General features: G+C 53.1%; 2 protein-coding genes across 12 annotated transcripts; one reads left to right on the top strand and one right to left on the bottom strand.

The window, feature by feature from the left end:
• Positions 1-101: 101 nt before the first annotated feature.
• Positions 102-7,118, bottom strand: Prickle4 (prickle planar cell polarity protein 4). 11 transcript variants are annotated; one of them, XM_027394496.2, is made up of 8 exons: positions 6,636-6,923; positions 5,848-6,056; positions 4,327-4,472; positions 3,187-3,294; positions 2,460-2,597; positions 1,981-2,184; positions 1,012-1,216; positions 102-482 (listed from the first exon to the last, which is right to left on the bottom strand). In XM_027394496.2, exons 3-8 carry the CDS (start codon positions 4,456-4,458, stop codon positions 247-249), a joined length of 1,023 nt encoding a protein of 340 aa, XP_027250297.1. In that variant the 5' UTR covers positions 4,459-4,472; positions 5,848-6,056; positions 6,636-6,923; the 3' UTR covers positions 102-246. The 11 variants fall into 11 exon arrangements, with proteins under 11 accessions (XP_027250297.1, XP_027250293.1, XP_027250296.1 ...); XM_027394492.2 differs by having other exon boundaries at positions 102-569; positions 4,327-4,468; XM_027394495.2 differs by having other exon boundaries at positions 102-569; positions 4,327-4,468; positions 5,848-5,887.
• An 86-nt stretch (positions 7,119-7,204) lies between these two features.
• Frs3 (fibroblast growth factor receptor substrate 3) lies at positions 7,205-16,193 on the top strand. The gene is made up of 7 exons (XM_027394489.2): positions 7,205-7,390; positions 8,894-9,037; positions 10,354-10,442; positions 11,230-11,416; positions 13,565-13,726; positions 14,528-14,679; positions 14,922-16,193. Exons 3-7 carry the CDS (start codon positions 10,377-10,379, stop codon positions 15,831-15,833), a joined length of 1,479 nt encoding a protein of 492 aa, XP_027250290.1. The 5' UTR covers positions 7,205-7,390; positions 8,894-9,037; positions 10,354-10,376; the 3' UTR covers positions 15,834-16,193.
• Positions 16,194-20,845: the final 4,652 nt, after the last annotated feature.

The raw sequence follows: 20,845 nt of genomic DNA, 5'->3' as shown, positions 1-20,845 counted from the left end.
AGTTTAAGCAAGGTGCTGACACTGGGGCTGGCCCATCCCGTGGGGATAGGGGCTAGCTCACCTAGCAAGCTCTGGGCAGTGCTGAGTCCCCAAGAAAGTTTTCTTCAGGCTGGAGAGCGCGTGGTGGGATGGGACTGCTCCGCGTGCCTGACTGCCTGTTAGAGTCTCGGCTCTTTTTACGCACAACAGCTGTTATCCTGCTTCACAAGTCCCGCATCTCACCACCTTGATCTCCGGGCCGCGCTACTAACAAATGGTGCAGTGCTTCCTGGAGATGTCTCTGTCATCTGCCTGGAGGTTTTCGGGGGTCTTCCAGGGACCTGGAAGGCGCTGGCCGAAGAAAAACCCTTCGGGTTCCGACTCGGAGGAAGAGGAGCAGGTGGGGCAGAAGCTGTCCTCTTTGGGGTTTCCGGGCGTCTGTGGGCGGTCTCGGTCCTGCCCTTTGGACGCTGGGCTCGGGGGTCCCAGGGTGGAGCTGGCGACTGTAGAGAAAAGCCCATCTCGGAAGATGATCTTGTCATCCGAGCAGGCACGGTTCCAGCCGACGCTTGGATCGGGGCCTGTTCCCCCTGTTCCAGACCGGTTAGAAAGGACCGTGTCAGCCCCCAAATCCCTGTGCAAGAGGCGGGCCAGGGTTGCGTGCAGCCTCCCGCCCCGCCCCAGGCTGTGCCGTGCGCGCCGCCGCTGCCGCGAGTCTTCCCCTAGGGGCCCCCGCCTCCGTCCACCAGTGGGCGACCGCGTCCCCCGCCCGGGAGCGAGTCTGGCGCCGCAGCCCCGCCGGGTGGGTTCCGGAGGCCTTCGGAGCGCGCAGGCCAGGGACGCGCGGTGAGAGCTACGGGCCCCGATGCTCGCGTCTGGGGGTTGCGGTGGGAGGACGGGGCGCTGCTGGAGCGGGTAGGACAGCATGGGGATGGGACGAGGGGTTCTGGACCGGGAGATTTCCCCTTCCCCCATGCTCAGCCTAAGCCGCCGCCCCCTCCCCCTTTAGATCTGCACAGTCCCCTCCTTTACCAAGGGACGCATGCCCTTCCGGTGCCTCTTCTGAGTTAGAGCCTGCACTCTGGTAGCGGTTCTCGAAGCAGCTGGGGCAGCAGGGGCTGCCCCCGGGCAGGGCATAAGGACCTGCACCTAGAGGCCCGGCGCAGTCCTGGCAGCAAAAGTGGTTCTCGTGCCAGCGCCGTCCCTCGGCCTCGGTGCAGCGCTGAGAGAAGATCAGCTGCGAGGTTGAGGAAAAGGGTTGAGTCGTTCATTCATTCACTCATTCATCCATCCATCCATCCAGTAACCACGCCTTATACCCGTTAACTTTAACGCTTTAAAAAAAAAAAAATGCCCACAGGCATTCCGATTTGGAGCACTTTGTCACTCTTGGATTCAGGGAGGGTGACTGGCTTTGGCCAGATCCTCCCTCCACGGAGCAGGTGGCACAGCCAGAAGTTGGACCCCAGAGCTTCCCTGACTCTCATTCCAAGGCTCAGTACTCTTTCATGTTGATGTCAGGGTCTTTCTAGCATGGTCAAGATCAGCACGGAGCATCTAGCATAGTGATGAGGTAAATATCTATTCAAGAATCCAGAAACAGCTGGGCAGTGGTGGCACACTCCTTTAGTCCCAGCACTTAGGAGGCAGAGGAAGGTGGATCTCTGTGAGTTCGAGACCAGCCTGATCTACAGGAGCTAGTTCCAGAACAGCCTCCAAAGCCACAGAGAAACCCTTTCTCAAAAACCAAAAGATAATCACAGAAACATTGTGAGTCCAAACTAATTTAAGGACATCTTCTTGCACTGAGAGAAAACAGATAAAGGCAGCAAGTTCCACACGGCTTGAAAACAGGCAACAGAATGGCCTTGGCTGCTTCCTAGTTCTCTCTACCTTCTTCCCCACTTCTACTAGAAGAGCCTATAGCTTAGGAGGGTGTTCCCTGTTCCTACATTGCTGGCCCTGGGGAAGAATTCCTCTAGTGTCTCCCCTTTGCTCTACCTGGTCACAAGCGGGACATCGAGGTCGTAGCAGCTCTGCATGATGGCGGCCACAGTAGAGATGCCCATCGTGGTAAAAGTAGATGAGGTTTATCAGGGCCTGACCACAGGCCTGGCAAGCAAAACAGGCTCTATGCCAGCAGCTCTGCTCACCAGCCCTGGCTGCAAACACTCCATACTCTCCTGGATTCAGCAGCTTCTTGCACTGGCAAAGCAGGGGCACTGGGCTGGTGAGAACTTGAACCTGTTTAGTTCTCTCATGGATCTTCAAGCACAGCCCCAATCTAACTCCTGGGATTGTGCTGCAGGCCCACCTCCACCGCAGAGGTCAGCTCCTCAAACCTGGCTCCCCCTTCCCCAACACTGACCCTGAAACATTTCCCTGCTAAACTCCTCAAAACCCTTTCTGCTGAAGTAGAAGAGCAAAGGGTAGAGAAGGGGAAGGCTCAGGGGTAAAGAAGGGAGAGCCATACTCCCTACCTTCTCACAGGTGTGTCCTTCAAGCTTGGGAGGTAGCAGGCGGGCCACCCCCTGTCCCAGGGATTTCTGCTTCCGCTGGGCACAGAAGAGTCGAAGCTGGGCCAATTCATCCTCCCCTAGGGCCAGACAGTAGTGCTCCTGCAGAAACAGGCCCCCATCCACCCAGACCTCACTAGGATTGAAATGTTCTCTCAGGCTTAGATGCTGGGCCGGAGAGAGGTAGAACGGGAGAGAACGCATGTGCTTGAGAAGGAGGGAAGTGAACACAATTACGTGAGTAGGTTCTCTGCTGCCATGGACATGGCTGTCACTCAGGGCTGCACAGCAGTTAGCGTCACTTTCACCTGTTTTCTCTGCTTCATGGACTGTCCTGACTCCTCTAGTGAATTGTAAGCCTTCAGGCTGCACATGGTGGGGCCTCAATAAATACTAGACAACCATATTTCTACATTTGTGCATTCCATTCTTGATTTCAAATGCCGTTCATGTCCATTTTCCCATTTGCTCTTGAGCCTTATAAGCACTATGATACGCAGAACACATGCTGTTGTACTTGTTATTAGGTATGGAGACTCAAGCTAAGGGAAACTTCCTCCAGCTACTGGCAGAACCAGGCCTTTTAATCATACCTCCTTAATTCTAGACCAATACTCTTTCTTCACAGTAAGTAACAAGGTGTGGAGAGGGAGTGAAGGAGGAGAGAGGGGGCATCAGAAGGGTGACCCACATCACTGTCCTGTGGAGGAAGCTGCTGCAGGAGGATCCGGAACTCAGGCCAGTTGGAGGCTTGGTTGATATCCAGGCAAGGTGGGCCCAAACTTGAGTCTGTAGAAGCCTGAGGAGAGACGGGAGGAAAAGAGGGGGACTAGGTTTTCCCTTTCCCTTCCCTTGTCCTTATCACCTTCCTTTCAATCTATAGCAACTCCCAAGCATCGCTCTCCACTTGGAGGGAAACCCTTCCTGTCCATCACGAAGCAAGAACAGTAGGCCTGCCATGTGGTGGTGATGCAGGCCTCTAATCCCAGCAGGCAGGCAGAGGCAGGTGGATTTCTATGAGTTCAATCCTGGTCTACAAAGTAAGTTCCAGGACAGCCAGGGCTACACAGAGAAACTTGTCTCAACCAAAAAGAAAAGAAAAAAGGAACGGTACGTCCACTCCTGTTCTGTGCTCTGCCTGGAAGGAGCCAAAAAAAAAACATTCCATATGTTTGAAGCTCCCCATTCACTCACTCCCTGGAGCCAAGTCTTTGACAGTTAAGACAGACCCAGGAGAGATACTATATGTTTACAGGATGAATTTCAAGTCAAATCCCTAATTCCTGAAAAGAGAACAGGTCTACAAAGAGCTAGGCAAAACCAAGGGAGTGTGTATCCCTATAATCCCTCCCACTAGGAGCTTGAGGTAGGAGGACTGAAAGTTTCAGGGCTTGCCTCAAAGTCAGGGAGAGGGGCAGGCTCAGCAAGTAAAGACGCTTAACACCAAGCCCGAGTTTGATCCCCTGGACCGACATGGTAGAGAAGAGAGCTGACTCCGACAGGTTGTCCTCTGACCTCCACACATGTGATACACAGCACACATTAAATAATACTTAACAGTTTGGGGGTTTTGTTTTGCTTTGAAACAGGGTGTCTCTCTGTAGTCCTGGGTGGCCTGGAACTTGATACTCGATATATAGACCAGGCTGGCCTTGTACTCCCAGATATCTGCCTGCATCTACCTCCTGGGTGCGGGGACTAAAGGTGTGCACCACCACACCTGGCTAATAAAGGTTTGATTTTGTTTTTAACAAAGAAACATGGTTGGTAGGAGGGGAATGAGGGCCAGAGGATTAGTGCATGCTGGCCTCAGAAAGAGTGTGACTCCTACCTGACCAGAGGTATCCATATAACACTCCACTAGCTGGTGGCCTGAATGACTGTCTGAGCTGATGGGTGGATCTGGCTCCCTGAAGATAGGACAGTTCTGTTGGAGGGACCAGTCAGAATTCTGAACTGACATTGGTGACAGTCTTCCTGAAAAAAATAAAACACATACACACACACACACACACACAGAGAGAGAGAGAGAGAGACACACACACACAAAAGAACGCCTCATTTGGTAAGCCTTTCCAGCATGCCAGGCAATGCAAAGTGCTTTTTGTAAGCATCATCTCAGTCTTGTCAACAGTCAGGTGACTTAGGTCGCATTGTCCCCATTTTACAGATGGCCAGGCTGGGGCTCAGAGAGCTGTGATATATATATATCAAACAGCTGATAAGTGGCAAAGTCAGATCTTTTAGCCCCTGAGTTTGTGAAGTTCAAATTCTCAGGTCTTACAAAGTTGGGTGGAGTAGAAGAGAAGGCAACAGGGGAAGGAACCATTTTGTTCTCCCATGAGCCTCTGGGTAGGCTGGACCTATCCTCACCTCCCCAGTCTTCCCAAGGTTCCTCAGTGCATCCCCCATATCTGCCCCCTCACTACACATGACTTGGGCTGCACATTTCTAGCTACGTCCTTTTGGAGCCTGGCTGAAGGCCTCCTCACCAGGACTCCTCCTCAGCTTCGCTGGCCTGTACCGGTTCTCCCCTCCGAGTCCTCAAAGCCCCCAAATCGTCACCCAGTGTTTCCCCATCTAGTCTAAATACCTCAAGGGTCCAAGAAAATCTGTGTTCACTCATTCTTTCTGATTGAACCCACAGCCTCTCGAAAACCTGGCAAGCTTTCTTCCATCAGGCTATACCACCTGCCGTTAGAGCAGCATGAGACAGGGGCTCATAGAGCCAAGGCTGGCCTTGAACTCCTGATCCTCCTGCCTCGACCTCCAAAGTGCCAGAGACCTAAGGCATGCACCACCACACCCAGCCTTATAGCAGCAATTTTAACAGATGGTTCCAGTGCACCTCTTTAGCCACAGTTGAAATGGGATCACAGTTTCTTCGGGTGGGACTAACTGCTCTTGATGGGGGTCTCAGGTTTGTGGGTGAGAAATGTAACCAGACAGAACAAGGCTCATGTACATTAATCCTGGGTGAAGGGTTGGGTTGTGTGGGATGCTGATAGCCAGAGCAAACTTTTAGGTTCATGTAGTGTCAGTAACTATTCTAGAATTTTACATAATACAGTCCATTCTTATAACCCATTGAAGCAGTTTCTTCTAAACTGTTTTACAGTTGAAAAACCAACCATTGACCAGTGAGTAAACTAGAAAGCTACAGAAGTTTTAGGAGGTAGCCTACCTCAGCAGCAGCTGGACTCAAAAGGACCAACAGAAAATCACCAGGCTTTTGAGTGTTCTGCAGTTGTTTATAACCATCAGAGCACCTCCCAACTCCAAGTACCACCCCCCCCAGCTCCCCTTCAAATATCCAGTGCCACCCCTCCCTCCTTCCTGACTCCACACCCACCTGCTTCCGGAATTCCTGTTAGTCCCTCAGGTCAGGTTTCCTGTGGAAGGTGGCCAGGATGGACTGTCCACACTCAGGGGTGGGAACAGCCACACCCCTTAGCAGCACTGTTTCAGCTCCACGAAACAAGGGAGGGGGGGTGCGTTTCTGGGGCCCCAGAAGGGGACTTGTACCCTCTTCCTGATTAGTTCTAGTTTGCATGGAACTGTCTGGCACACAAAATAACAATCAGAATTCAGACCTCTACCCTTCATCCTTCATATCCCCCATCTCAAGAGCAACCTAGGGACGGACGTTGGTGGCGCATGTCTTTAATCCCAGCACTCGGGAGGCAGAGGCAGGCGGATCTCTGTGAGTTCGAGGCCAGCCTGGTCTCCAGAGCGAGTGCCAGGATAGGCTCCAAAGCTACACAAAGAAACTCTGTCCCGAAAAGGAGTGGGAGAGAGAGGAGAGAGAGAGAGAGAGGAGAGAGAGAGAGACCTACTTCACCCCCTGTAAGTCCCCTCCTCTCTCCTTTCAGGTAAGAACAGATCAAACACTGGCTCCGCCCCCTCACCCCAGATGCAACCAAGCTCAGGGTTCAACCTCCCCAAACAACACCTCTTCTTGGAAGGATGAGCCCCAGAGGCCCTAGGGACTGGAGGGCAGTGGACGTGGGAAGGTGTCCCTGAACCAGAGGGAAAGGGAGGAGAATGTACGTTTTCATTAAGTGGCCTCTCGGCAGAGCCCCAAACTTTTCCTAGGACTTTGCAGGTCCACCCGCTGAGCGGGGGTCAACGTGTGCTTACCAAGTTCGCTTGGGGTCCCTGTCTACCTGCTGGTCTAAGAGTAGGGACTCAAACTCTCCGCAGGGGTCTCAGCGTGGCCCAGTCTCTCTCTCTGGAGAGACCCCCCCGTCGGTCTACGCCCCCGGTGGCCCCGACCAAAGGGTGCTGCAGACTGAGGATCGCGCTCGTGGGTCTCAGGACGGGGAGGGCGCAGGCAGGCATCCATAAACTTAGCGACGCGACGCTCCACCGCCGAACCGCGAGGCGTCTGCAGCCCCTCGGCCGGCCCCCGGCTTCAGCCCCGCCCCCTGCGGTCCTCTGCAGCTCCCCCCCTCTGTCCCCAGTGGTCCCTCGCCACTTTCCCTCCTGGATTTCGAGTCCTGTCCTGCTTCAGTGGCCGACCCGCTCTGCTGCCTTTGGTGATTCTCTTCTGCTTGAGAGATCGCTGATACCTACGTTCCCCGCCCCACCCGGCGCCTCAAGCCAGGCCACGCCCCTATGGGTTCCCAGGCTCCGGCCCCGAGCGCCCTCTGGCGTCTGCGCATGCTCTCTGCCCCCGACTGCAAAGTCCTCCAAAGGGACCTTCTAGGCTGCCTGCCGGTGGCCCCCGCCCGGGTCGGCCTGCCCGCAGCGTCTCGTTGGTGCAGCCGGTGACCTCCGACCCCGCGGGACCGGAGCGGGGCGGGGCGGGGAGGCCTTAGCTGCGGGCGGGCGGCGGCGGCTGCTGCTTCGGGACCCGGGAGCGGGGCCCGGCGCCGCCCGGGCCGCGGGGCGATGTGAGTCGGGGTGCGGCGGGGCGGGGACCAGGCGACTTTTCCGAGGCCGTGTCGTGCCGCGCCGCAGTCTCCGCTCCTACCCTAGAAAGCCCCAAACGGGCGGGCTAGCGGCGGACCCGGGGGCTGGGGGCGGGGATGCGGTCTCGGAGGGCGGCCGCGACCTTCGCATTCCGTCTGGGTATCTAGAAAACCTGTAACCAGTTCTGCCTCTCGCTCCCCAGACCCCACCTCTCCTCTCTCCCCTCTCCCCTCTCTCCTCTCCCCGGTTACACCTTCGGGTCTCCGGGATCCCGCAGAACCCCCTCACTCACTTTTCCAGACCCACAGACACATCTCGTTCTCCCCTCAGTGGCCCAAAGGCTTCCGCAGTCACCATCCTGAAATGCCTCAACCTTTTCATTCTTTTTGCTCCATGCCGGAATCCAGAATCCTCACCCATCTTCGTATACATTTTCAGTCCTCATACTTCCATCTAGTGTCTGTCCCCAAATCTAACTACCTCAGACCAGAGCCTCCCCCACCCCACGCAGTGTAATCCCACTCTGGATTATCTAATAATGTGTTTGATATCTCAAAGAAAAGGAGGGGTATCGGAAAGGTACAAGCCCTCCCCCATCTTGCATCCAGTGTACTTGGCTTCCCATCCCTTCCCAACACCCTGTTGACAGTTTAAGCCCTATGGTCTTTTCAGTACCGCCTTTAGCCTGCACACACCTCCTTCCAAAGCCAGACCAAGAGTGTGGGGATTCTTTTACCTAAGTGTTGTGCAAGGGTGCAGGGCTGGTGGGGGGGGGGGGGAGACACACCGGGAAGTACTGTTTTCCTGGAACAGGAAGGAGGGATTTCAAGAGTTTTCTTCGGAGTCCTGGTTTGTCAATTCATCTACCTAGGGCTCAATCTGAAACTTTGCCTCTTGTTGTAACTGGCCTTCCTGGCACTAGGAGCAGAAAGCCTGTCTAGCTTTCAAATGGGCAGTGCCTTATTAATACCTATTTCTAGAAGTTACTTCAGCTAGAACTCCCATGGTTGACAGATGTTTCCTAAAGAGGGGCGGGGGACAAGAGTTAGAGGTCTTGGGGGGGGAGTGACAAGCCCCCACCCAGATATGTCTATGTCATAGCAGGAAAACATTCCTGCGGGTGAATGTTGGTTTTCAGAGGCTCAAACTCGTGCTCTTGCTGCACTAGCATTTGTTAATATTGTTGTTCTGAGAGAGAAGGGTCAGGTGATGGTCTGAGCTGCACCTGTCCCAGAGGGCACTCCAATGATGGCTGTGAACTAAAGGTGCTGGGCTATCGGAGTTCACTGCCGTTGGACCTAGGGAGTTCCTCCCGGGACTGAGAATTTGTAGACCTTTACCAGAGATTGTGTTCACTGGCCTTTCTGTTAGGACCTAGGCCAGATAAATCCAGGTGGGATGCACTGCTAACAAGTCTGTCTCATGGAGAGTTAGGGGCTGAGGATAGGTTTCCATTAATGTGTGATCTCTGTCTCCTGTGCTAGGTGAGCCTCAGGTGTGACCCACAGGGATCCAGGTGACGTCTCTGCAGACTCTTTGCCATGTCACCCCACCAAAGACTGGGGGAGTAAAGTGGGAATTCTTTCCCATGCCCCTCCCATGGTCAGCTCCCCAATGGCCTGGGTGAGGTAAGAACTGTGGCTAGGTGTCAGTTTTGTAGATTTCTTAACTTGGGAGAATTGTAGGGAACAGGTCGCTGGATTGTTCAAGGTCCTACCACAGCAGCAGCAGTTCTGGGATAATCTGCTGCCTCATGGTTTTTTGCTGGCTGAGTCTAGGAGTGTAGCTCAGTGGTAGTAACTTGTTTGGGCTCTGTCCATGTGTTTCTTGTTCCCTTAGGTCACTAAGGTCTACGAGGTCTCCTCTCCATATTAAGGCAGAAACCTGTCTGTTGTGACATGTCATCCAATTACAAGTATCCTGAAGGGAAAAGCCAGCCAAGGTCTTTTATCTGTTCTTTGGCCTTTGGGAAGAAAACTAAGCATTCTGGTAGTTATTTTAGAGTGCTGGTGGTTGAATCTGGTGCCTCACATGAAAGTCTACCACTGAGCTACATGCTGAGCCCCAGAATTTTTTTCTCAGTGAAGAAATACCTAATCAATGTTTTTTTTTTTTTAATCATGCTAGTTTGAGCCCAACCTGGTAGTATGCACTTTTACTCCAGCCCTTGAAAAATGGAGACAAGAGCTCTGTGAGTTCCAGTGTTCAGTCATTAAGTGTGGGGTTGTTTTAGTTTATTGGTTTGTTTATCGCCCCCCGCCCTCCCCACACAGTCTTTCTCTGTGTAACAGCCCTGGCTGTCCTGGAACTCACTGTGTAGACCAGGCTGGCTTTGAACTCACAGAGATCTGCCTGCCTCTGCCTCTGAGTGCTGGGATTAAGGGTGCATACCACCACCACCCGGCATAGCTCATTGTGTTTTATGATCACAGTGTAGCAACAGTTTACTTGAGGAGAACATCAGAATTACTGGTTTCCAGTGGAAATTGGGGTGGGGCATGAAAGAAAAGTCAGAACATGGATAGAGTGGAATGGGTAAGGTAAAAGCTGAGGAAAAGAGAAAGCAACAAGACGGTATCTGGGACACCAAGTGGCACTTTGCTGAATCCAACACAGCTGAGGCAGCCCCTCCCCACACCATTATAGCCATGCTGCCTTTGCAGCCCAAGACACTGTCCATATCACTCCACAGGTAGGAGCCCTGTGTGCTTCCCAGTGCCACACTAACTGTTACCCCCCCACCACCTGCAGGAATCCTTAACTCATTCTAACTTGAATTAATGTTTATCCCAAGCGTGTTTGGCTGTGGATTGAGAGAGAATTCCCTCAGGGTGTGTCTGTGTTGTGCAACCTCTTGTCCAGAGGATATGTTCACAGTGCACCGCTCTGCTCAGAGCTGCCGAGCAGGGTTGCCGGTGAGCTACTCATCCTTGTCTTTCCCTAGGGTGGAAAGGCTGCTCTGACACCATGGGGAGCTGCTGTAGCTGCCTGGACAGAGACAGCGTGCCACACAACCACCCTACCAAGTTCAAGGTACCCAGAGCCTCCCCCCTCGTTCTCAGTGGCTTGTTGAGTTTAGGCTGCCAGTATCTCTAGGGAAGGGGAAATGACAGGCTGTGGTTGTGGACTCATTAAGGCACCTTGTGCTTGCTCTTTGACTTCTGAGGTAGTGGGGGGGGGACTAACTCTTGTTTTTTATTTTTGATTGTTCTCCCCCCCACTCTTACCACCAAGAATAATGTGTTTTAAAGAGAGCATGCATAGCCCCTAAGAAATGCTACGTTGGTGATTCATGAACCTTGGTTCCCTACATCCCGTAGGAGGCGCCTTCTCCTCACACTGAGATTTCTTAGGGTTAATGTTTCTCCTTCCCAACTGAGAGGGAGCCATCAGCAAGTTCTCACAGTTGAGCGGTTGGAGGCTGGCTGTATTTGTTCTCCTTGGGCCTGTCAGCAAGTCTTTAGACTTTGAATTAACAGTTAAACCCTTCCTCATTGATATCCCTGGCCTTTGAATATTAAGCCCCAGGAAGTCCTTGAACATTGGACAGCTAACCACCTGGTCTTTGAGGTCAACAGGTGAACTCTTTCCTTTCTGCAAATGACAAACCTGTGGATCATAGATGAGATTTCTCCAGAGAACTGTCATGACCCATGGCACTGCTCTGTGTGACCCAAGGGATCCAGTGTACCTGTGGTACAGCTAAGAGCAACTCAGCATCAGGGCCCCAGCCCTATACAACACTGCCTCCTGGTGGCTCAGGGTCCTTTGCAGACACTTCCTGGGTTCTCTACTGACCCTGTGTCCACTCTCCCTGCAGGTGACAAATGTGGATGATGAAGGGGTGGAGCTGGGCTCGGGGGTGATGGAGCTGACACAGAGTGAGCTGGTGCTGCACCTGCACCAGCGGGAAGCTGTCCGCTGGCCCTACCTCTGCCTTCGGCGCTATGGCTACGACTCCAACCTCTTCTCCTTTGAGAGTGGCCGCCGCTGTCAGACAGGCCAGGGTGAGTAGCAGCTCTGCCCTCCAGGACAGGGACATGAGTTTGTTATAGAAGTGGAGAATGGCCCTTAACATTCTACCACCAGACATCAGATTTGGTGGTGTTGCTCAGAGCAGGGAAAGGCCATAGCTGGGGCCCACAGCCTGTTATTTGAGAATTCTGTGGACCCAGACCAGTACTCTCCACTCTTCAGTCCCTGCTGTTTTTCCTGGGAGCCTGTATGGGTACACTTGGGGTACAACCCATGAAGTAGCCAGTGCTCCTAGGTCAGAGCCTACCTAGCAAAGACAAACCACTCTTCCCATTGCTGCCATGGTTTTGGGGTCCTACTGCCCCTGCAGTGGGAAAAAAGCCTGAACTACCATGTCATACACTCTGGACTCCATACATAGTGGAAGAGAGGTCAGGAGAAGACTGGCTGCTCTAGGCTGAGTGGCTTGGGGTGGAGATCTGGGGAAGCAGAAGCTTGGGTCTCTCAGATACAGACTAACCTTCAAGAACCTGACCTTTGTCTGTCATTGCCCGTGGGCAGTGATGTGTACTGGATTCCCCCTGCCCATGTGCCGTCTAGCCAGAGGTCAGGGGCTGGCACGTTGTTTCATGAGGTTGAGGTTAGGGCATGAGGTCTGGGCTTGCCTGTTATGTTCAGATGTGGCTCAGCACCAAGAGTCTTTGGGACTGCTGCAGGTGGACAGAGGCATAGGTGATCAGTGTCTCTCCTAAGACAGCAACAGACTAATGAGTCTCCGGGTTGATTGCTGTAGGGCCCTTTTGTTGCATGTGTCTCATTCCTGTATTTCACAGGTACAGGAAAACATGGCACGTGAGCAGAGAGATGAGGCAGAGGCAGTCTCACTCCTGGTGTGGCTGATCTGCACTTGGCACCTGAGATGGGTTGTCTGAGTTCCCAGTGCAGGGCTTCTCCCAATACCAGGCTTTCTCTGCCCCCACGTCCTCCCTCCGTCTCTCCCTCCCTCCGTCTCTGCCTCTCCCTCCCCTCCCCACTTTGAGATGGTTTTGTTATAGATGGCCTTCACTGGTCTCCAAGCTCACCTCCCAAGTGGTGAGCTGGGTGTCATAATCTCTTCTTAGTGACAGGACTTCTTCCAGCTTTTACATTTCCTGTCAGAATAGCCCTTTTTTCTTCCCCATCTTTCTCATTCTGTTTCTAGAAACTTGAGTTACCCTATACAAGGACTAATGGATAACAATATAATAGTAATAGGATACCCATTGTCCACATTCCAGTTTAATTATATCTGTCATTGTGTGGGTATGGTGCTCTGGTTAAACCCAGGGCCTGTGCATGCTAGGCAAATATTTTACCACGATTCCACCCTGCCCCTGATTTTTTGAGACAGGTTTTCATGGGTAGCTCAGGCTACCCTTGAACTTGGTGACTAACTGTGGGTGTATAGTGCCATACCAGGTAATATCTATCTTTGTTGTGGATGTTTCCACAGGGTGTCCCCAGAGCTTCCCCTGAGTCCATGATTCTGTGTTGAGAGCTCCAGAGCCATTGAATTCCAGGTGCTCACCCCAGTCCTGCCACTTTGGGGACAGACTTGACTTGGAGGGCTTAGAGGCCAGCTGCACTCAGGAGCCACGGGGCTCTGCCCATATTTTCTTTTTGCACCAGAACCCATGCTCTGTGAGGGACCTATGTGCAGAGAGGGAGGCCTTTGTTTTCTGGCTAATCTTTAGGCTGAATATCCTGTGAATGATCTGGGAGGAGGCCAGACCCAGCTGTCCTTAGAGGACTATTGGGTAGAGTTAGCTACATGCTGGATGAAGCTCTTTTTCTTTCTGGGGAGCAGGGAGTGGTAGGTACAGAAAGATACAGCAACTCTCTGACTTTCCCCTTTCCCCAGAAGGCACCCATCCTTATGAAGACAGCTATACCTTGGGGAATATGACTGCAGTGCTGGTCTTAGGATGATAGTAGTGGGTAGTGGGGGGATCCAGGTGCTTTGGGCTCATCCCTGTCCCCTCCAGTGCCCCTGGGATTCTGGAAAGCCCCTGGGATGGATACTCAGGAAAGGAGAGGCACCAGTGTGGGACTGGGGCTCAGGGACACTTCCTTTTGACTGACTGATGGTCCCTAGCCAGTCAGGAGTGAGAGGAGCCTCATCACTTCCTTGCCTTCTCCAGGTATCTTTGCTTTCAAGTGCTCACGGGCTGAGGAAATCTTCAACCTGCTCCAGGATCTCATGCAGTGTAACAGTATCAACGTGATGGAAGAGCCAGTCATCATCACACGTAACAGCCACCCCCCAGAGCTCGACCTCCCTCGAGGACCCTCACAGCCCACTGGTGAGGAGACTCCCACCCCCGGAACCCTAGCGTACACACTTGTGAGCATGAGTCAGGGAGGCCCGAGTCAACCTAGCAGGTAGGGGACAGCTGGGTTGAGCCAGCTGTCCTGGACATTCACCCATCATCAGAACCATTCCTGAGGATGGGCCAGTCCTGGGCAGGGCCAACTGGGTGACTCAAGCTGGAACTGCAGAGTCCTGGGCCTTGGGTCGACTAATGGTTGGGGAGCAGACAGGAAGACGTTAGGTTGCCATAGAAACAGCAGTCTGGATCTTTTTGCTTCCTTCTGTCTACTGGGCTGGGTTACATACAGCATGCACCTCTCCTGGCTTTCTGATGCAGCCATCTCTGGCCGTGACTGTGTAGAGGTTCCCACAGTCTGTGCTTTTGGGTCACTGAGTCAGACTGCACAGCTGCTTATTGTTCTGTGTTCCCTGGCACCGGTCTGTGAGAAACAGACAGGCTAGAAATGGCCCCCGTGTTGTAGAGTTTCCCTTGTGCTCACTGGCAAAGCTTGATGGGGTCATGGGATGGTCCAGGGGTGACAGGTATATCTTCAGTGTTGAAAGTAGGACTGTGTTAGAGGAGGAAGCTGGATAGCCTCAGGATGGCTTCAGAAGACAGGGCAGGGTTCGACTGCATGGTCTGCCAGTTCAGTGTGGTGAGTCACAATAGGGGCTTTCAGAGTGTCTTGCCTTGCTGTTGGAGGAGTTGCAGGGCACCCCACAAATGTGTGCATGTGATTGTAAATGATGGTCAGGTGGTTCCCATTCCTCTCCCCTTGGCTGCCACCCCTAGGCTACACCATCTCCAGCCTCTCCAATGGCTACCCTGGCTGTCCTGGAGAGGGCCCACGGTTCTCTGCTCCCCGCCGACCCTCCACAAGTAGCCTGCTACACCCATCGCTTGGGGAAGAGTCCACCCACACCCTCATTGGCTCTGATGAGCAGGTGCGCATATGGTGGGCCACACTCAAGGTGGGAAGGGGGCCTAGGAAAGGTTGTGGGAAGGGGAAGAAACTGAGTAGGGCTCCTTCTTACCCCCAGAAGGGTGGCAGCATGTTGGGAGGTTTGGAGGCTGCAGAAGAAACTGGCTCTTTTCCTGTCTTTTCTGGTTCTGTCCCTCTGCCTTCCCCTTCCTCCTAGTCCTTGAACCCACTTGCTTCACTTGACGTCTTCCCCTCCCCCCACAGTCCCACACCTATGTCAACACACCAAGGGGTGAAGAAGACCACCGCAGGAGTCGCTACTGCCTTCAGCCACTGCCTGAGGGCAGGGCACCCTTTCCACCACAGACCCGGGTTTCCGACCAGCGGGATGCACAGGTGTTCTTGCAGCCTGGGCAGGTCAAGTTTGTGTTGGGCCCCACCCCTGCTCGTCGACAGGTGAAGTGCCAGACCCTCTGCCCCAGCATGCACGACCCTTCCCATCACAACAACAACGAGGGCCCTTCTGAGTGCCCAGCCCAGCCCAAATGCACCTACGAGAATGTCAGTCAGGGGAACTTGCGGCAAGGGTCTGGCTGGAGACTGAGCCCAGAGGAGCCAGGGTGGAGTGGCCTGGCCCACCGTCGGGCTGCCCTGCTGCACTATGAGAACCTGCCCCCTCTCCCCCCTGTGTGGGAAAGCCAAGTCCAGCAACTGGGCGGGGAGGCCGGGGATGATGGGGACTCCAGGGATGGGCTTACACCATCCTCAAATGGCTTCCCCGATGGTGAGGAGGATGAAACACCCCTACAGAAACCCACCAGCACCCGGGCCTCTGCCCGTAGCCACAGCAGCTTCCCTGTCCCACTGACCCGCCGCCGAGGCTCCCCAAGGGTCTTCAACTTCGATTTCCGCCGGCCAGGCCCTGAGCCCTCAAGGCAGCTCAACTACATTCAGGTGGAGCTCAAGGGCTGGGGCACAGACCGTCCCAAGGGGTCCCAGAACCCCTCCGTGTCCGGAGCTCCTGGGCCTACCCCACACCCTGTTCGAAGCTCAGACTCCTATGCTGTGATTGACCTCAAGAAGACCGTGGCCATGTCCAACCTGCAGAGGGCTTTGCCCCGAGATGATGGCACTGTCAGGAAGACTAGACACAACAGTACGGACCTGCCTCTGTAGAGCTGGTCCTCCGCCTGCCTCTGCCTCCTGCAGGGAGACCTCCACCTCACCCACCAGCCCGGACTCACAGCTGCTTTGCAGAAAGACACTGGGGTAGACCAGATGTTTCCCTGCATTGCTGGAGTCCCCAAAGACGGCAGCCACTGAGTGTCGGTCCCCAGAGATGGGGAGAGGAGAAGGGTGAGCTGGAGAGGAGGGAGCCATGGTGTAAACTGTGAAGGGTTTCCAAGGTTGCACTTTCCCCCCTTTCCTAATGTCCATTTGTCTAGTCTGTCAGCTGTCTGTCTGTGTCTGTGTATGTGTTTCTTTCCTTTTTTTTTTTTTTTTGGTTGGAGTTTTGAAACATTTTGTACCTGTTGATTTTATTTATCAGTTTATTTTTCTATTTATTGTTTTAAATGTAACTTAACATATTTATTATTAATATAATTATTTTTAAATTCTGATTCAGTGAGTGCTATCTTCTTGTGCAGTCTTTCCTGGCAGAGGTCTAGATAGGCACAACAGGGAGGCCTAATAGAGATAGGGGCTTCATTCTGGCAAATCCAAGATGGTGTCAAGTCTGTGATCATTTCTTTTTCTTCTCTAAGAAGCCCCGGTTTAAAACTTACAGTTTCCAGAACAAGACCCCCCTTCGTTGTTGGGAGCCCAGATGTAGAAGGAGCCTGGAGGGAAGGTGCCCAAGAGATGGCATTCTCAATACAGGCTGGAATGGACCAGGGAGAGGAAAGCCCTTTCACAAGACTCCTCTGCAGCCGCTCCAGACAAGCCCCAGGGACTACTGCAGTCCCTTAATATGTTGACCCAAAGGTAGATCACACTTCTCCTCAGCTACCCCCAGCACAGCTGAGCTCAGGCCAGATCCTTTACACAGAATTTTGCTAAAATCCAAGAAATAGTCCAAGGAAAACCATATGATGTCTGACCAGCCTTCCAGCTTGTCATTGAAGCTTTCCTGGAGAACCACCCCAGGATGGGGCACCCTGGGGCCCATCACTCAGCCCCCATCACTCAGGCTACCTGGTACCCTCTTGTGGTAGGGACTCCATTTGTCCTCAGGTTGTTTGTGCTTCCTCCCTGTGATGAGCTCTGCTGCCTAAGCGAGGATGAGAGCCAGTTTGCCAGAAACATATAGACAGGCCTTTTATCCGGGTGCTTTCTGTGTGCCAGCTCCCTACCCTGTGCAGTGATCGTGTGGCCCTCTTCATCAAGGCAACAGTCCAGGGTGGGGCTTACTGGTTTCCCTCTGCCACCATCTGGCTTCTTTTCTTGGACCTCTTCTATGTGGAGATTAAACTGAGCATGCCTGCCTGACTGGGCATTACCCACACTCCTGAATGAACAGAACTGGTCACAGCAGGATTGAGAGAGTCCCCTCGATTGGGACCCAGCAGGATCCAGAGGAGACTAATGCCTTCTCCCTTAGCTGCTTTGCTGATCTCTGAGCTGGGGGATGACCCTCTGCAGTACTGATTCACTTGAGCACTGCAGCAGGGTGTTCCTGGCTCTGCATCCTCCTGAAGTGGCTTCAGTGCTGCCCCTGTGTCCTCCAGCATACATGCCCCCTGTTCTTGCGGTCCCCAGTCAGGAGGACTAGTGTCTGTCTGTACACAGGAAGGTCAAGGTCAAGAAGGGGGGGGCAGAGTGAGGGCAGATATGACTGTGCCAGGATCAAGCCTTCGTACCCTAGCCACACTTGAACAGTTACCGGTTCTGCTGACAGACTGCCTTCCCCTCCCCGCTAGTCTCTTGCCCCCTTTCTCTGCTTCTCTCCCTGTACCCCTTGGAAGGGAACCCAGGGCTTCATGAGTACTATGCTGAACTACACCCCCCGTTCCACTGACGACAGACACTGCAGAGGGGTGGCTGCTGTAGTCAAGAGACCAGATTCTGTCCCTGGCTCCACCACTCTGCTGGGTTAAGCAAGTGGGCCTCACTCTGCACCTGAAAGACACAGAGCCAATGTGACAAGTAGCCAGCCAGGTGATGATGGGATTCCACTTTGAAAGTAGACAGATTTCAGTATGGCGCCATGCACTTTAGTCCCAGCACTTTGGAGGTAGATGAGCTTAAGGCAAGCCTCCTTTGCATAGCAAATCCCAGCCCAGCCAAGATACATACTAGAGAGCCCAGCTGTTCATGAGGGACAACAATCAACAGTTGTCCCCAACTTCTTGAGGCCCCCAACTTCAGATTTGCTGCATTCCTTCCGAGACACTTATTCTCATTCTCTTGGTTCAAAGGCAGCTCTGACTCCCTGGGTCCCCAGAACAAGTCACCATTGCTTCAATGGGAAAGTCCAAGACACAGGCCCCAGAAATTGGACACAGCCCAGTGGGGCCCTCAGGCTGCCCCTTTCCCTCTGCCTGTGATCCACATCCACTATAGGAATTTTCCTCTCCCAGGGAGAGGGTAGAGTGTGAGAGGGCAGCCTTCCTACAGGAAGGGATGGATTGTTGAATGGGCACAGTGCCCAGGAGGGTAACAGCTGCCCCTGTGTTGGGACCTGTCCCTCAAAAGTCAGGGCTGGGAGCTTAGATGGAGTCAGCTATGTTGTCCAAAATTCATTAATCAACATTAGTGGCTGAGCGTTCCCTCCCTTTTCCTTCCAATCAAGCGCTGCTGGCCCCTGGGCTTCCCTCAGGAGTGGACAGGATCCAGTATCCTGTCTTGTGAGTGACATTTCAGGTCAGACTGGAGAGGCCCTCCCCAAACCCACCCCCAAGTAACAACATGGCTTCACCAAATCTATACAGAGCAGCTTTCCACAGAGGCTGACACCATTTATCACTGTCAGGCCTCACTGGGCAGGTTTTGTTATCTCTGTGTCCAGGAGAGGAAACAGGCCGGGAGGTGAAGAGATTCACCTCAGGCTATGAGTTAATTAATGGCTTGTACTGGGGCTAGAAGCCAGTCGTGTGGCTATCCCACCCCACCCCATCCTGTTCCACGTCCCAACCCTGCTCTGGGCCAGGCCTGACCAGACTGGGGACCTCTCCCCCTGCCCAAATGGCTCCATTCTCAATAGAACCACATTCCAGTGCCCCCACTTGCAAATCCTTTGGAATTCCAAGCCAGTGACCCTGCTCCTCCCAAGCCTGTCCAATACCCACAGATCCACCCTGCTGCTATGCCCTTGTACACCCTCAGGGACAGCACCTTCTGTCCATGGGAGGGGCCTAGGCAGGTGTGTGGGAGGCTTGACCTGCCCTGCCCTGATTTCTCCTTCTTGTGGGTAGAAGGACCTCTCAGGTCAGGTAAGGCTCCAGGATCCTGAGTCCTGGGTGCTCCAACAAGTATCTTCAAGTGAAATCCTACTCAGAGGTGAAGGGGTCATGATAAATGCTGCAAGGCCTCCAGAAAAGCCATGGCAGTCTGTGGTGGAGAAGCGTTGGGCCAGGGTGAGCAGGGTGTCCACGGGTATGGTGGGGAATGGGGCTGCCCACATGTATGGTGGTTTCTCCTACTCGATTAAACCGACCTAGAAACTTCCTCTCAGACATCCCAAAAGTCTGTCTCCCAGGTGATTTTAACTTTGTCAATCAAAGTTAACTAGTACAGGGCTGGGAGATGGCTTGTCAGGTAAGAACACACCCTGCTCACACAGAGAAGCCAAGATCAGTTCCCAGTATCCATGTTGGTCAGTCCATACCTCCTTAACTACAGCTCCAGGGTATTGGGCACCCTTCCTCCCTCCCCATGCCTCTCCCCTGCCTCTGTGGGCACACATACATATAACATGATCATAAATAAAAGCATTTTTCTGTTGTTTTTCGAGACAGGGTTTCTCTGTAGCTTTGGAGCCTGTCCTGGGAGTCCCTTTGTAGACCAGGCTGGCCTTGAACTCACAGAAATACACCTGCCTCTGTCTCCCAAGTGCTAGGATTAAAGACATGTGCCACCACTGAAAGGTTCAGGCTTTAATGCTGATCGCCTCTACCTCTTTAAGAGACAGACCCCGCCCCCTGACAACAGTCAGGGCACGCACAGGAACATGCCATCACTAAATCACCCACCACGCATTTGCAGCCTGCGTGAGGACTCTGGGCATGCTTGGAACCTCAATGCGAATGTGCAGTCTTCCCTTTAAAAGTTCCAACTTCCCTGCTTTGCTCTCTCTCTGCTTCTGTTCCTCTCTCTCTCTCTCTCTCTCTCTCTCTCTCTCTCTCTCTGTCTCTCTCTCTGTGTCTCTCTCTCTCTGTCTCTCTCTCTGTCTCTCTCTCTCTGTCTCTCTGTCTCTCTCTGTCTCTCTCTGTCTCTCTCTCTCTCTGTCTCTCTGTCTCTCTCTCTCTCTCTCTCTCTCTCTCTCTCTCTCTCTCTCTCTCTCTCTCTCGACCCAGCCATGGTGGTCAGCCATTAACTCTGTTTCTCTTCTCTCTTAGTCTCTCTACTCTGCCGGGCCTATAATAAACTACTAATGTGTCTCATCTTGCACCTCTTCCTCTTTTTCTTTATATCTAATTTAAACAAAAACATAACAACCACTACAATAAAAGCAAATCTTTAGACCGGCGGTGGTGGCTCACGCCTTTAATCCCAGCACTCGGGAGGCAGAGGTAGGCAGATCTCTGTGAGTTTGAGACCAGCCTGGTCTACAAGAGCTAGTTCCAGGACAGCCTCCAAAGCCACAGAGAAACCCTGCCTTGAAACACCCTCCCCAACAAAAAGTGAATCTTTAAAAAAAATGAATTAACCACCAGGTGGTGGCAGCATACATCTTTAATCCCAGCACCCAGGAGGCAGAGGCTGGCAGATTTTTGAATTTGAGGCCAGCCTGGGTTACAGAGTAAATTCCAGAACAGAGAAATCCTGTCTCCAGAAGCTAAAACAAAAACAAAACAGTAACAACAAAAGCTTCACCATCACAACTTACTGGAATCCCAGCATGAACATGCCTGCCATGGTCCCTTCACCAGTCTGTTATCCAGTCTGTTCAAGCCCTTCCAGGGACAGGGTCACCACCCTAGAAGTCCTCTCTCCTCTCCACTCAGTACTAACTCTGCACACAGCCT

Source organism: Cricetulus griseus (genome assembly GCF_003668045.3).
Source record: "Cricetulus griseus strain 17A/GY chromosome 1 unlocalized genomic scaffold, alternate assembly CriGri-PICRH-1.0 chr1_0, whole genome shotgun sequence".
Lineage (NCBI taxonomy): Eukaryota > Metazoa > Chordata > Mammalia > Rodentia > Cricetidae > Cricetulus > Cricetulus griseus.
Note: the sequence above shows the minus strand (reverse complement) of the source record. Positions and strands in the feature narration are given on the sequence as shown.

What these genes read in the sequence shown, in the direction of transcription:
- Prickle4 (XM_027394492.2), bottom strand. Translation starts at nt 4,458, where the DNA reads ATGTCAGTTCAGAATTCTGACTGGTCCCTCCAACAGAACTGTCCTATC. An exon ending in ATATGGATACCTCTGGTCAG is followed by an intron (nt 3,295 to 4,326) that starts GTAGGAGTCACA and finishes GTCTCTCCTCAG; the next exon opens with GCTTCTACAGACTCAAGTTT. An exon ending in GATGTCCCGCTTGTGACCAG is followed by an intron (nt 1,217 to 1,980) that starts GTAGAGCAAAGG and finishes TCAACCTCGCAG; the next exon opens with CTGATCTTCTCTCAGCGCTG.
- Frs3 (XM_027394489.2), top strand. Translation starts at nt 10,377, where the DNA reads ATGGGGAGCTGCTGTAGCTGCCTGGACAGAGACAGCGTGCCACACAAC. An exon ending in ACCACCCTACCAAGTTCAAG is followed by an intron (nt 10,443 to 11,229) that starts GTACCCAGAGCC and finishes CTCTCCCTGCAG; the next exon opens with GTGACAAATGTGGATGATGA. An exon ending in TCATTGGCTCTGATGAGCAG is followed by an intron (nt 14,680 to 14,921) that starts GTGCGCATATGG and finishes CTCCCCCCACAG; the next exon opens with TCCCACACCTATGTCAACAC.